The 16,811-nt window shown below is 40.5% G+C and overlaps 1 protein-coding gene across 2 annotated transcripts in view; it reads right to left on the bottom strand.

The window, feature by feature from the left end:
* LOC124111201 (period circadian protein homolog 1-like) overlaps window positions 1-16,811 on the bottom strand; it is a 46,234-nt gene that overhangs the window by 18,735 nt on the left and 10,688 nt on the right. For both annotated transcript variants that reach the window (XM_046470825.2, XM_046470826.2), the window contains 12 exons: window positions 14,940-15,005; window positions 12,563-12,723; window positions 11,781-11,875; window positions 10,914-11,000; window positions 8,938-9,049; window positions 6,843-6,906; window positions 5,588-5,757; window positions 4,456-4,534; window positions 3,235-3,341; window positions 1,751-1,904; window positions 1,186-1,303; window positions 72-126 (listed from right to left, as the gene is read on the bottom strand). In XM_046470825.2, the coding sequence (XP_046326781.2) occupies window positions 72-126; window positions 1,186-1,303; window positions 1,751-1,904; window positions 3,235-3,341; window positions 4,456-4,534; window positions 5,588-5,757; window positions 6,843-6,906; window positions 8,938-9,049; window positions 10,914-11,000; window positions 11,781-11,875; window positions 12,563-12,723; window positions 14,940-15,005 (1,268 nt within the window). The remainder of the gene's footprint in view (window positions 1-71; window positions 127-1,185; window positions 1,304-1,750; window positions 1,905-3,234; window positions 3,342-4,455; window positions 4,535-5,587; window positions 5,758-6,842; window positions 6,907-8,937; window positions 9,050-10,913; window positions 11,001-11,780; window positions 11,876-12,562; window positions 12,724-14,939; window positions 15,006-16,811) is intronic.

Genomic DNA, 16,811 nt, shown 5'->3' on the forward strand with positions numbered 1-16,811 from the left:
TCCGTGTTTGTCAAAGATGCTGTATAATTCGTCAAACCATTCTTGATCAACACAGACTTATAAGGGCTTACCTAAGGTCGTGATTTGGGGTTCGATCTTGATTTCCAGCGGTTCAGTGGGTGGGTTCTGAAAAAGAAGCAATGAATTGTTCAATAGGCGTTATTTACATACTTTGTTTACAGATCATCCAAAACGTTTCTAATTATTAGGTTAGTGAGTTGAACAAAACATAAAAATGACACATTGCTGCAGACACCAATGTAGCTATTATACCAAAACAACCTTTCCAGAATGAGGCCCCACCTCAAAGTGAGTGAGTTAATATTTAACGTCACATCGGCAATATTTCAGATCGCCAGCAGCTGAAGGTAGATCTCCATGCTAGGGTCCATGGGGACTTACAGTACCTTTGCTACCTGCATGCACCCCAGCCGGATTTACATCATCCCTTCAGGTGTTGGCAATTATTTTAAAATTTAGCCAAAGAATACATTTACATATTCTACAAATAAAAATATGGCAGAAAAATATTTACTAAAAGTAATATTTACAATTTGTGTGTCTGTGTGTGCGTGAGTGTGTCTGTGTGTGCGTGAGTGTGTCTGTGTGTGCGTGAGTGTCTGTGTGTGCGTGAGTGTGTCTGTGTGTGCGTGAGTGTGTCTGTGTGTGCGTGAGTGTGTCTGTGTGACTTTGGGGCTATCAAAAGACTGCAATAAATCTACCATTGGTAGGAAAAGATATAATTCCAGGACAAAGAAGAAAGTGGAAGGAAGTCATTTTGCCATCAGGAGTGTCAAGTTCTGGTGGCATAGCTTCTTGCTTTCGATAAGGAGTGAATGTGAGTGAGTATGGTTTCATGCCACTTTTAGCAAAATTCCAGCAATATCACAGCGTGGGACACCAAAAATGGGCTTTACACATTGTATCGATTTTGGGAATCGAACCCGGGCCTTTGGTGTGACGGCTGACGCTTTAACCACTAGGCTACCCTTCGATCAGGAGTGATCATTACTTGAATGGATCATGAACGTACAGCATCATTTGAATGGCTTACAGCATTGTGTCCTTCGAACCAAACGCAAAACAAAGCATCGGTGGCTATTGGGCCCGGGTATCATAAGACAAACATCTACCTGGATAGTTGAGGATGTTTCAGTGTTGAAGGAAACCAGTAAAAATACAAACCTTTGTCTGTAGAAGGTTACGGATCATCTGCTGGTATTTGTGAGCTTCAGAGAGTTGGTCAGAGGACTGTCGTCGATTTGTGTAGTTTTCCTCAAACACATCAATAGCAGCAGGGGCACTGGAAAGAAAAATAAATGTTGATCATTCAAACAATCCAGTCAGTTCCAGCGTCAATCATCTAAACAATCCAGTCTGCTCCAAAGGTCAATCATTCAAACATTCTTGTCTGCTCCAAAGGTCAATCAATAAATTAATCAAGTCCACTACAAAGGTCGAAACATTCAAATTATCGAATCTGGTCCAAATCATTCAAACAATCAAGTCTGTTGCAAACATCAATCATTCAAATAATAGAGTCTGGTCCAAACAAATGTTGATCATTCAAATAATCAAGTCTGGACCTGACAAACATCTTTCATTCAAATTTGAACCCCCTCAAATGTTCATCTTTTAAATAATAGAGTTTCAGACATACAAACATTCATCATTCAAATCATTGGGTTCATCATTCACAGAAGTAGGTTTACGACAGACTCTCTTGGAGAAACCCGATCTCCCCTCTCACCTGATTACAGTGTGCTGTCCCATGATAAACTCAAGCTTCTTGGTCCAAGGGTCCACAAAGCTGGACCACTGAGTCTGTACCTCGATCCACTCTCCATTCCGAGCCTTCAGTCTCATTCTGCTCTCTTTGATTGGCTTGCCTTTAGACTCTAAGACTAAACAGATTAACAAAAGTGATACATTCAAAACCTTCCCACACGATGTCAACATATCACAGTGGAAGGAGCATGTCTCGAGGGATGGGAATACCTACCCAATAACTCTTCACAGGTAATTCCCATACACAATCACAGATAATTATCATGTAAATTAGTTCCTATTTTATAGAGATAATAAAAAATCCATTCTTGCTTATCAATCTGATAGTGACTTAACCATATCATTATCAAGTTAATGTTTTTGAATGTATAAACTACGACTGCATCTCATTGTAACATATAAACGTGGGGACAACTTGTCAGATGGTCCATCTTGGGCGATACTTGATATTTTAGGGCAACTGTCCCCCATTTTGCTATAAAGTATTCCCGGTTTCAGCAGAAAAATTGATAACACATAATATCAATTCCTGAGAGAGGGAGAAAAGACATTTCAAACGAAACGTGTAACTTATTGGTAAATTCATGGTAACTAGACTGTTTGGAAAAAAAATCTATCACAGCCACTTGGTAACGTGAAATATCGAATCTCAACAAAATAAAAGAGCCAACAGGGTATAACGAAATAGGTATTCCCTACCCGCTGTCTCCTACCCGTGACAGATCAGAATGAGAAATAAATAACACCAATCGTACAAGCCCAAAATAACGTAAGCTGTAGACGTTTTACACTTTGGTGTGTGCTTATCGACTCATGGCCATAGTCGAGTGAGTGAGTGAGTGAGTGAGTGAGTGAGTGAAATGGGCTTCACATATTGTACCCATGTCGGGAATCGAACCCGGGTCTTCAGCGTGACGAGCCAACGCTTTAACCACTAGGCTACCCGACCTCCCCCATAGTCAAGAAACTACTATGGGATGACAAGTGTGCAATAGGGAGTGTCTGGTACTGGTTACATGGCCCAAATGAGGCAGATCGTAGACATTTAACACTTTGGTTCAACTAACGAGAATAGGTGTGGTTCTGATTGACCAACAGTCATTGTCTAGAAACAATGAGAGGCAGACCCTGGAAGTAAAGGGAGATAACTCTGCAATGAGCAAACCAAATCTTAGTTTATATCATACGCTACATGAAACCGAGTTTTTGTTCTTACTGACAGATTAGTGATGGACGTTTTAGAACACTTTGGATGTTCTCAATAGGAAACTTACCAAGTTCTTATATTTAACTACAAGCACACCGCAATGCAAGATTTATTTGTGTTAAACATGATTTTCCACTATCTTTATCCTGGTGTCTGTTCTACAGCTATATCTTTGTGCTCTGCATTAATAGTGTCTTGTTAAACTATAACATTGTGTAACACTATAGATATGTTGTTACCTTGTTGGTGGATCTGGTACAGGACCGGCAAGTCATCTGGGTGGTAGACTTCAAAGATTGACAGCCCAATGATGTCTTGTGGCAGATACCCAAGCAATGGAATAGCACTGTAATATACAGAGAGATGGTTAGATTTGAATACATTACAGAACAACCCAGAGAATAATGGAGGGCTATCACTGGCGAGGAATAGATAACCTGTAATTCGAGTATGTTATTCAATATAATAATCGTCTTATTACGTAAGAGAAAAAAGTATGTGATGTCAATCCCAATGAGGAACCTAACTGGAGGCAGCCTATTGTTCATGTATGTAAATATATTCTTAAAGCCGTCTGCAAACTTATTTCACCTATACAGTGATGTGTATGCATGGGTGTGTGGTTGCTTGTACTAGTCCGGACATATGCCGGTTTTATAGTGCTAGCCCATTGAGATACCATGCCAGTTTAACATGGATCACCAACATTCAACTGACACTGACATATTATCCATTTAGTGCTGAACACCATGTGCCATCTTTCAAAGTCTTTTGGGAGGACACAGCCAAGGAATCAACCAAATGACCTTCCACTTTGCAGGTGGACGCTCTATCCACTAGACCACACATGTGATTATGAGCATTGAAGTATCATCTCCCAGAGGCAAGGGAGTTAACTGACCATAAAAGTCCAGTTTCCATCCTTGCCAAACAAGGCTGGAATTTCTGGGCTTGAGCATAGTGCCACTACTGGCTGTAACGAGTTTTGTCCCTTTTATATCTCTCCTAGTGACCAATCAGATTCCAACTCTCTTTTCACTTGCATTTGCTTCAAACAAAATGGCAGCACTAGACAAGAAGATCTCCCTGATATTCAGGATCTGTATTGTAACAAAACGGGTCTTACTACGTGAAGTGCATCAAATCATGTGTGCACCTTGATTATAAAAGGGATTTGGAAAATATCTGTTGATGCCGAATTGGCGGTCCACAATGCTTTACAATTCATGCATTGACCGAACTGCACGGTAGTCGACAAACCAGATGTCGATTTCATTATATGATTTTGATTGGACTATGCATGGACTTGCTAGTTCAGCCAAAATAAAACTCCACAATTCCAGGCTAGTTTAGTAAGGGTGGAAACTGGACTTTTGCAGTCAGTTAACTCCCTTGCCTCAGGAAGATGGTAGTATAGAATCTGTGCGGGTAACAATTCAGCTGAAATGAAGTGTACTTACTTGGAATGGATGTGAGAGACTGCACAGAACATTGTGTGTCTCATGCAGAATGTCCTCTGTTCTGGAAGTTGGCCATACACTGGAAGAGAATCATAAAATGTAGGAGTGAGTGAGTGAGTTGGGTTTAACACCGCTTATAACAGTATTCCAATAATATCACGGCTTGTCAGCTTAATGTGGAAGGAAAGCCCGAAATGATGCAGGTCTCAGACGTTTACCACTTCGGTGAAACCCACCAGCATGGGTATGGTGCTGACAAACCTAGAAACATAATCGGGGCGAACCGGGATTCGAACCCACAATCATAGGTTTCTGGCGTGCCCAAGGGACACAACTCTGCACAGCGAATCGCGGTGCCTTGACCACTGGATCACCCGTGCCCCCTTAAAATGTAGGAAGACTCGACAAACAGTGAGGGAGTGAGTACGGTTTTATGATGCTTTTAGCAATATCACAGCCTAGTATGTGCCTCATTCTTCTAGCCAGGTGATGGCGATCCCCTGTCTCTGTGTATCTACTGTTTGGTCGAGTCAGGTGATAGCGATTCCAAGGGCACCAGAAATTACCATCACCAGTCATACTAAGCACAGGGCGCCATTCCCCAAAGCTATCGCAGCGATTGTTACTCCCATACTTTAACATAAGCTTACTGCAGACGTAGTGTAAGATAGCTTTGTGGAACAGGACAATGGGTTGTTACATTACACAAAACTGGTACTTTATCCAGACATATGCCAAAACTTCCCTTTGACTTCTCTGACCAATTTCATTTGATCAACATTTACCACTTTAGTGAAACAACAAGTTTTGTTTTTAAATGCCACACTCAACAATATTCCAGCTATATGACAGCGGTCTGTAAATAATCGAGTCTGGACCAGCCAATCCAGTGATTGACATCATGAACATCGATCCACGCATTGGGATATGATGACATGCATGAACCAAGTCAGCGAGCGTGACCACTTGATCCCATAAGACGCCCCTTACGACAAGCAGAGTTCCCTTTAACAGCAAGCACAGCAAAGAGTGTGACCTAAATTCAACTGAAATAAAACCACAAATAATCCAAAATTGCGTCCGGTAGTCATGTTATTGCTTTAAAAACATATGCATGAGCTGAGTGTCTCACCTCTATAGGGCGACTCCAGCTCCACTAGTTTTAGCATCAAGGTTCTCCTGGGTTTGGGTACCGAGTCATTGCCAGACTTGCTTGCTGAAGTTGCAACTATGTTCACTTGGAATGGCTGGAAACTGGCTGGCCGCTTGAGATTGTACCCTTTCAAAATTGTCTTAAAGCACCTGAAATGAACAGAATCAATACCAGGGGTGACTATTGGTCTGGAAATCACTATTGCGATAACTATTGATATTGAAAGAAACTATTGCGATAACTATTGATATTGCAAGCAACTATTGCGATAAATATCGATAGTTTTCAGTGTATCATTTTAGATGGATTTAAGAGGTGAATTAAACCTTGGAACTGATGTTTATTTGAATGTGATAACCATAACAACAAATAAAAAGTAAAGTTTGAGATATGACTAATTTGTTTTTTCTTTACACTAATAATTTAAGAAAAAGAAACTTCCACATTACCAGTGTAAATTACTCTTACTCATGATCAAAAGAAAAACAAATTTGAACAGCATTGCATGTACTTTATTGAAACTGTAAAACTATGGTTAATAAACGAAACTATCGATATTCCTAACTGAAATCAATATTATCGATTGGAAACTAATTTAACAATCGATTTATTGACTTTAAGTGCTTACCAATAGCAATATATCGATATTTTGATTTATCGTGACAGCCCTAATCAATACACCATTAAACGTAGGAAACCCAGGCAACACAAAGGCTCTTTGTTGTAATGATCAACTACAGTGCACACATAACTAGCAGGTGACACACTGATGTAAGGTGTCTTTAGGTCCTTACAAACTGGCAAATGGTACCCACATTCGCATTGAACAGTGAGTGAGTATGATTTTACGCCGCTTTTAGCAATATTCCAGCAATATCATTGCAGGGGACACCAGAAATGGGCTTCACACATTGTACCCACGTGGGTTTATGGATATGATGTAATAGAGGTAAGGTATTCAAAGGAATTATGAGCCTCACACATTGTACCCATGTTGGGAATCGAACTTTGGTCTTCGGCGTGACAAATGAACGCTTTAACCACTGGGCTATCCCACCACCCCTCGAATGGATCAGGCAAGGAGAAGTGGGACTTATTCTACGTCGTAATCCCCACAGGGACTGATATAACAGGGACTGATATAACAAACTGCTGTCACAGCATCATAGCAGTTATTTTATATCTGGGATTAACAATGCTGTATCAACAAATCTTGTACTGAACATTTGCTTACCTAAACCTAATGTAGAATGTTTTTGTTTGATCCTGAGCATCAGCCTGGCTGTCTTCTGTGGTCTCTGTAATATATACAAAGGAGTCATGCAATAACATCATTCAGACCAGTAATGCAGTACAAGCCCTGCCCATTCTATTATCAGCCAATCAGGAAATGGTACCGGTAGTTCTTAGTGGGCAAAGACTAATTTTGTTGTTGTTTACAGACACATAGACACAAAAAATATTTCATCTTCCTTGGGCAAGGAAGTTAACTGACGATAAAAGTCCAGTTTCCACCCTTGCCGAACTCGGCTGGAATTATGGAGTTACATTTTGGCCAGACTAACAAGTCTGTGCATAGTCCAATCAATATCGCGTTACGAACTTGATGTCCGGTTCATCAACTGCCTGCAGATTTCGGTTGATTGCAGGAGTTGCAAAGAATGTGTACTGTCAACATACCTTCAACAGATATTTTCTGAATCTTTTCATGTTTTTAATCAAGGTGCTCACATGATTTAATAGTTAGCAAAGTAAGACCTGTTCTATTACAATATAGATCTTGATTATGTATCAGATAGTCTACACAGGGCGCCGCCATTCTGTTTGAACCAAACAGCAGGAGGGACATAGAAGGGACGTAACTCATACGACCATCGAGCCCAGGAATTACAGCCTAGTTCGACAAGGTTGGAAACTTGACTTTTACAGTCAGTTTACTCCCTTGCCTCAGGAAGATGAAAAAATTTGGCTGGTTAGTCAAACAAATGCTAGGGAATCACTTCTAATTTTTTTAATGACACATAACAGGGTAGTTCCCACACTGTGACTGCCCAATCCATGACTTGCTAATTCAGATCTTAGTGGTTGCTTCCACAAAACAAAGATCTGATGATATCCCATTACAGGTCACGTCATAATGACCTTTTGCGAACTTCGACCGATGAATGAAATGACTTACAAGAAGTCGACATTAGCCAATCAGAAAGCAGCTTTCTCAAGCTGGACAGCACTAGTTACTGGCGACTTCCATTCCAGACTACTGTTTGAAAAATATTTTGACAAAGTTCTCAATCCAAAATTACAATAAGTGAACAAAAGAACATGGGTTGTCATTCAGAATACCCAAAGTTACCTTTTCAAGGTTGCATGATTAGAAAACATTTTCCGACTATCACATTAATGGTCTTGTAAGCAACGCTCTAACTGGTCAGGTGAAAGGTCTTTGACATGACCCATTATGGGATCTCCTCAGATCATTTGTTCGGCGAAAGCAAGAGCTAAGATCTGATTTCAATGAGATTGAAGTTAGCCACTTTGACAAAACCAACAAGCACTGCATGCTGCTAGTTTTTTTGGTTTGGTTTGTTGTTAAACGCCGCACTCAGCAATATTCCAGCTATATGATGGCGGTCTGTAAATAATCGAGTCTGGACCAGACAATCCAGTGATTAATATGATGATCATCGATCCACGCAATTGGGATCGATGACATGCATCAACCAAGTCAGCGAACCTGACCACCCGATCCCGAAGTCGCCTTTTACGACAAGCATAGTCACCTTTTATGGCAAGCATGGGTTGCTGAAGACCTATTCTTCATGGGTCTGCTGCTAGTAGACAACTGATAATGATTGAGACAAATATGTGAATCAACCCCAAAACCAGCAGATCTGGCAAGCAAAGGGAAGCAACTCTGCATTGTTCCAGCACTGCACACCACAGCATGATTTGAACAGTAGTTCAGTTATACCAACTCACTGTCGGAAGAAAGCAGACCCTTACCGCTTCAGGAAATCTCACAAGCATGGGTATGGTGCTGACAAACCAAGGATGTTCACTTGCAACAGAATATTGTTTCAACCATGCTTCAAAACATACATTTGGCTTTCTCGGAAATATATATATATTTCACCACAATACACAATCCAGCATGTCCAATTAACGATTCATGTTGGCGGGTGATAAATTGTTTAATGATGCATTTTTGACACAAATCATAATATTAAAAAATCCCATGTCACCTCCCCACAAGAATATCTGATGGCTGTCTCAGAAATCGGTGAGAATCTGGGATTCAAACTGCCCTTATATTGCCGTATCAACCGTACCTGACAGCTGAGCAAGTTCATCTACGTCGAAGTCCACCATCAAGTTATTGTTGAAAGTCAGGATGTCACGTCTGTAGATGAAGTCAGTGATTATACGTCCCTTCCAGAAATCCTGAAAAAATGAGTATATAGATATTACAGTAAAACACAGATATAGCGAACACGGATACAGCGAACAAACGGATACAACGAACTGTTAAACAATCCCCGATTTATCTCCCATATAATATCATATAAAATTTACGTATATAACAAACCCTCTACAGCGAACTAACGGATACTGCAAACTGATATCTGATCACCGACAAGCCCATCTGCCACTGATTAGTGACGTGTATAGCGAACTAAAAAATCTCACTCAGTGTCAAGTGTCACTGACAATTGGCTGTATGCAATCAGCGATGAATCAACACAATCGCAGCAAATCAACACAATCAGCGGTGACGGATCAACCTTGTTCAACTTTAATGAATTTTATGAAATGTTATCAATTAATTGCTATGAAGTGATCACTGCTACTACAAGTCAATGCTGCAATAAGGTGTATTGAGTTTTGTTTTATCCAAGATGGCTGACGTTTCCGAGCGAAAACATATATAACGAACAACGGATATAACGAACTGATTTTTGTGGTACCTTGTAGTTCGTTATATCCATGTTCTACTGTATCTACAACTACCTGTATCAAGGACGAATAAGAAAGAGAATTTCAGCATTTCTCAAACAACCCAGTTAGAGACACGTGAAATATCATCTCACCATTACCATTCCCACAAACAGGGTACATCTGGAAACTATGGCCCCTTTTTACAGTAATAACACATACAGCCGTCCCTTGTGATGCTGCTGGCCTTGGGGACCAAGGGCGCCCCTCCATTGTCAGACACCAGCATTATTCCAACATTTGAAATAAAATATCACTAGACTTGATCGTTTACCATTCCAATTGTATCCCTGTTATGCTAGGCATTGCTTTATATGCAGATATTAAAATTACCATGTGTATTTGTTTCATAAACAAGGCTGTACACACAATCAACTACCATGTTCACAAAAAGTTTAGATGGAGGTGTCTCAATGTTAACAGACATGTTGTAAACTATTTGGCCTCATAAATGGGGCAGTTCACTAAGGCCGGTGTCCAAAATAACACAGGACAACTTAGGTATTCGGTTTTATTACAAGATTATCAAGTTTGTTTGTTTGTTTGTTTGCTGTTTAACGCCGCCGCACTCAGCAATATTCCAGCTATATGACGGCGGTCTGTAAATAATCGAGTCTGGACCAGACAATCCAGTGATTAATATCATGAGCATCGATCCTCGCAATTGGGATCGATGACATGCATTAACCAAGTCAGCGAGCCTGACCACCCGATCCCGTTAGTCGCCTTTTACGACAAGCATAGTCGCCTTTTACGGCAAGTATGGGTTATGAAGACCTATTCCACCCCGGAATCTTCACGGGTCGATTATCAAGTAATTGTTTGCATTATTTCAATAGAATCAAGACAAGATTTGACTTAGTTTTTGTGATTTTTCAATATTTATAATGCCTGAATGCAAGCAGTTAACTTTGAAGATGGGCGGGCAACACTTATGGGTCACCTGCCTGACTGTCTTGTTTGCTGTGGAGGATACAAATGTCTTATACTTCTATTACTTAAGAACGACATTTTATGTTAAAAGAGATTACTATCCTTGTGTGTATCTGTAATGTAAATATAATGTCAGTAAACGAACTCAAAGGGACCACAAAATTTTAGTTCGTTATAACCGTAATTCGTCATGAGCATATATACAGCAAATGGCAAGGAATAAAAAAATATTAACGTAGTTTACAGTATTAGGAATGGAAGATGTGTATTTTTCTTGCAAAAGGCTTGCATAATACCATTTCTATTCCTGTTATCAGATCGTCATTAAAACACTCTCGTGAATTAACCCCTCTTGATATAATTGTTTAGTTTTACTTACAATGGGATATTCCAGTTTCAGCATCAAGGAGGGCGTCACCTGGTGCACGACATGCTTCTTCATGGAAATCAGGATGATGAGGTCATGCTGCAACACAGAGTTAACTCCCTTGAATCAGGTCATATTTTAAAACATGAATTTTGTCCATACCCAACCAGCTTGCCGTAGTAGGCAATTTATCAAGACAAAATCCCATTTCAAACCCTTTCTAACAAATTTGAATTCTGTCAAATTTATACCATATTTGTTTCAGGTGTGTCTGAGCGCCAGATTGGGTAAAATCTTTTGACATCTTTGGTATGAGTGAGTGAGTTGGGTTTAACGCCGCTTTTAACAGTATTCCAGTTATATCACGGCGTGCCAGGTTAATGTGGGAGGAAAGCCCGAAGTGATGCAGGTCTCAGACGTTTACCACTTCGGTGAAACCCACCAGCACGGGTATGGTGCTGACAAACCTACAAACATAATTGGGACAAACCGGGATTCAAACCCACAATCATAGGTTTCTGGCGCGCTGAAGGGACGCAACTCTGCACTGCGAATCGCGGCGCCTTCGCCGACTGGGCCACCTGTGCCCCCTCTTTGGTATGATGTGGCTGGAGGCATTAACACCCGACCTTCCACTAGACAGACACTACATGAATGAGTGAGTATGGTTTTACGCCGCTTTTAGCAATATTCCAGCAATATCAAGGCGGGGGACACCAGAAATGGGCTTCACACATTGTACCCATGTGTGGAACCGAACCCAGGTCTTCAGTTGGGCTGAGAAAACGCTTCACCCACTGGGCTACCCCACCGCCCCAGACACTATATGAGCTACACCATGGTGCCTGTTTCATGGTGTAGAAAGTTTTCGGTACTTACGTCCGATTTTGTGAGCAGCCTGCTGTCCATCTTGGGGGTGGGCAGACTGACATGTTCATTCTGACACATCTGGCTTGTTGGGACACTCTTCATGTCTGTGAAACATTCATACAGTTTGAAACTGTGGTCGACAAACATCATTCTAACAATACACAAGTTGTACATGTACAAACAAACAAGATCTGCAATAGTCAATTGGTAGTTGTAAACTTTGATTATCCACAAACCATACCATTATTTTTCAATTTACTCTTAATATTTGAATTTTCAGCTAAGATTACTTCAACGGAGTACTTACATGAATGTGTTCTGGCGGCCAATTTACTAAGCTGTCATAGCACTAAGATTACCGTAAAGGTGTCATTGTAAAATAAATCTTGAAGCCGTTACAACTCTAATTAGGAGTTCACAACAGGTACAATGGCACCCAAAAGACGGCATGTTTAAGAAAACAATTTGACAGTATGGGTCAATCTGGGGAATAACCTGATTAATCAATGACGTCACACTGAAACACCCAAGTTTGTTACCTCTGTCACAAAAGAACTCACTGTCTAAGCTAAGACTTGTGTTGTCAGTAAGATAACATTGTGAAAGGTTTAAGACAGCTTCAAAAATAGCTCATATGGCAGTTGTAATTCTTATGGATAGTCGCTAAGATTTTTCTCAGCAAAGACAGCTTCGAGAATAGGCCGTCTGGTTAAATTACACAAGGGAGATAACTGAGTAAAATTGATCAAATTAAACAAGGGAAATAACTCAGGTCAAGGGACACAACTCACCAGTGATCTTGCGGACACTGTCAACTACATGCTGTAGTGTAGACAGAGTGCTCATCTTGCGCCGGTTGGACGGGCCAACCATGGACACCAGAGTTTTTAAGTATTGTTTAACCTTTTCCTTCTTCATCTGGCTGTTGCGGGCACCATACGCCATGTCGCTGCTGTTAAAAGAAACAAACAAAGCTGAGTGAGTTGTTTCTCACAAATTCACCAACATTCTAGCTTCATCACAGCATCCGTTAGAGTCAGGAATGATGCACTCAATCTGTCACAACACAACACAGACCCTGATCATCATTGTGGTCGCTCTTACAACATGCTTGTGAGTGAGTGAGTGAGTGAGTGAGTGAGTGAGTGAGTGAGTGAGTGAGTGAGTGAGTGAGTGAGTGAGTGAGTGAGTGAGTGAGTGAGTGGGATTTAATATATTTTACCAGTATTCCAGTTATATCGTGGCGTGTCAGCTTAATGTGGGAGGAAAGCCTGAAGTGATGCAGGTCTCAGACGTTTACCACTTCGGTGAAACCCACGAGCACGGGTATGGTGCTGACAAACCTACAAACATAATTGGGGCAAACCGGGATTCGAACCCACAATCATAGGTTTCTGGCGTGCCGAAGGGACGCAACTCTGCACTGCGAAACATGTTAAACAAAATAACATCAACTCCCACAATTCAAAAGTTTTGGGTCCTTGATTGCATAATGACAATCTGTGCCAAATACTTTTGAGTCCATTACCACTCACCTATCTGCAACATTTTGCGAGTGAGTGAGTTGGGTTAATGCAACTCAAACTAGAGCTGGGACGAGTCCAAATTTACTACCCGGGTACCTGAGTTACCCGTCCCTGCCCTAACTTGACCAGTATTCAAGTTTCATTATGCGATGTCAGCTTTATCTGGGAGGAAAGTGAAGTGAGGCAGGTCTTAGAGGTTCACCATCTTGGTAAAACCCAGGAGCACGGCTATGGTGCTGACAAACCTTGGAACGATATCCTAAATACCGTATTCGACGTAATAAGCACCCCGCTCTAATAAGCGCCAATGGCGATAATTGCTAACATATTAGCTAGTGAACAATCCAAATTAGCACCCCTTCTGATTGATCAATGTACACAAGACTTTTATATTCGCGTATAATACGCAATCATATGTTATATGCACCCTTAATTATGGGCAATTAAATTCTAGAGAAATATATCTGTCGTACATAAACATTTCAGGCTGTCAGCATAAACCACGAAATTTATCTTTCAACTCTGTTTTTTCCACCAACATAATATTCTAATAAGAGCCCACTATTTGTAATTTTGAGAGCACCCTGGGTGCCTTTTACGTCGAATACGGTAGTTTTTAATGTTAATACATGGGCTACTATGAGTGAAAAGTTACTGGTCACATAAGCTACATTTGTAACCAGTGTCATAATACCCAACTGTCCTAGATGGGCCACCTTTGAGTGTCAACTTTTAAAACATGCGTGTCAGATGGTCTGCCAAATGCACTTGAGTTGTGGGATGACGGAAGACAAACTTGACACAATTTATGGATAACTACTTCTTCAAAATACTATTGGCATAAGAACAACACTTCAGCATAGATCCTAATACTGTTATCAAGCAAGACAGTCTTAACATAAAAGATGTTATACGTAAACTGTGTCTACCATGGTCTACTCTGATATGAACTTGTATCGTGAGAGGCATTCAGATAATACATAGTCACACTGCAAAATGTTGATTTCAGAAATCAAATAACATGTATTCAATTTGATGCCGAAGGGAGCTGCCCCTGTATGAATGGGAGAGACTTCTGTAGTGGTTGGTGGTGGTGGTGGTGTTATATCTTAGGAGCCTATCTCAATTGCAATGGCCACATTTAGAAGAGACTTCTGGCCTCCGACCACAGTCACTTCCCCTCATAGTTTTAGCATTACCATATTCTACGTAATAAGCGCCCCGCGCTATTAAGAGCCCACGGCAATATTTGTTAATATATTGCCTAGTGAACAATCCGAATTAGCACCGTTTCCAATTGATCAATGTACGCAAGACTCATTTGTTCGGGTATAATACGCACTCGTGAGTTATAAGCTCCCTTAATTATGGGCAATTAAATTCTGGAAAATATATCTGTCGTGTATAATATGCACTTTTCTTTTGTATCATTTCAGGCTGTCAGCATAAACCACATAATTTACGATGTTTCAACTGTTTTTTTCGCACCAAAATTTTATACTAATAACAGCCCCCTATTTCTAATTTTGAGAGCGCCCTGGGCGCTTATTACATCAAATACGGTACCTTGAATTTTTTTTGTGAAAATGGACATATGGATGCATAGAGCGATATTCTCTGAGAGTTGTCTCTCTTGTCTTACCTGCAGCCGCTTGTAGAAGGTTGGTCGTCCATACTGCTGAAGGAGAAACTTAAGCTGCTGCTACTACTGCAAAAGAAGAAATACAGTTGTCAGTATCAATCTAAGACGAGAGTGAGTGTGTTTGGTGAGTTAAATTGAACAGTTTTACAGTTATAACATGGACATTTCAGTTAGATGTCAGAGGAAAGCCCGAAGAGATGCAGGTCCTAGATGCTCACCACATTGGTGAAACCCATGGTGCAGACAAACCTGGAAACATAGTCAGGGTAAATCGGGATTTGTACCCATGTTTTTGTCATGGCTAAGGGACACAACTCTGCTCTGCCTCACAGACAGTGCCCCAGTTTCAGTCTAAACAGCCTTGCATGTTCTAGCTCAAACATTAAGACAAAAACAAAGACTACCTCCATCAAAACTCAGTGTCTAGCTGAAAGTGATAAACAGGAAAAATGATATAATCACCATTAGCATGATTGACTATGCGGTGTTGAAAAATATACCGTTTATCACCCAAACTCAAAACCTTCACATCACAAGCTATAGTCTGGAAGGTAATTTAAGGTTCCGACGTTTACTACCATATCTGAAAAACTATCGGACCTACTCCAGTCAAAGTTGGTATGAGATTATTAAACAGTCATACATAACTGGATATTACATTTAAAGACAACTCGAAAGGGTGCACGGGAATCACGCACGCACGAATACGGTGTATTTATAAACTACACACAAAGTACATAATAAATAGGGATATTCAGTGTGTCTCGTGAAATAGCTTGTTCCTCTTCTCTCGTGATGCGGGAAAGGAGATATTTTCTCTCATGGCTGAGGTACGGTACTATAATGTGTTTGTTTACATTTGAAATTTCACCTCGCTGTAAACATGGTGAATGAGTGAAAGAGAGTGAATGAGTTTGGTGTTACACTGCTTTGCTTAAGCTTGTAAACCTGAAACGATGCATGTCAAGACGCTTAACACTTTGGTGAAACCCTCAGGTATGCTTACAAACCTTGAAACATAACCAGGGCGAACCGGGATTTAAACCCACAATCATAGGTGTTTGCACATCTAAGGGACACAACTCTGCACAGTAAAGTGTGCCACCTTAAACCAGTGAATGCAGATCATCCAAAATGGCCTCAAATTACTGGGCCACCTGTGCCAAGGTAAAATATGAAGTTGCTTATAAAGTTCCAAAGTATTTCAAAAGACAAACTTGATAGATTTTGTAACAGTAGAAAATGAAATAGAAATGTCAGAACATATCATAATACTGTTCCAATCAATGTTTCGTACATAGAAATGTCTCTGTATCTTTCACTATGAACAGCAGTACTGCAAGCAGCATTTGCATAACACACAAACAGCCAATCGTAGCTCTAGCACTTATCAGCAGTTGTACTGCAAGCAGTAATTACAAATCACACACACAGCCAATATTGACTCATACCCGCGAGAGAGCAGGTGTTATAACTGCATTTGCATATCTATGTAAACACAGCGAAGTGGTCATATTAAATAACATCATAACAGGTCGCGATAATTTTCGTTACCAGCTTTACCCATGAGCAAAGCAACTGCGCAACTTACCATTGATAAAGGTTAAGTTAATGTTAACTCGGTAACGACAAGGAATACCATCACTCACAAGGCGAATTGAATTTTGTTTCAACACAGTTGAAATTCCTAGTTTTTAATAGCCTCATTCACGAAAAGGCTTTGAAACATATTGTTGACCGACAGCTCAATGTCTGTCTGTGTGCATTGTATTGCCTTGCAGTGTGGCTTATTTTGAGATGTTTACACAATAGTGTCTGCTGTTTGCTATGCCTATAAATATAGAAACTAGGACATGTTTACAATTTAAAGGC

Source organism: Haliotis rufescens, unplaced genomic scaffold (genome assembly GCF_023055435.1).
Source record: "Haliotis rufescens isolate VD_foot unplaced genomic scaffold, xgHalRufe1.0.p SCAF_13, whole genome shotgun sequence".
Lineage (NCBI taxonomy): Eukaryota > Metazoa > Mollusca > Gastropoda > Lepetellida > Haliotidae > Haliotis > Haliotis rufescens.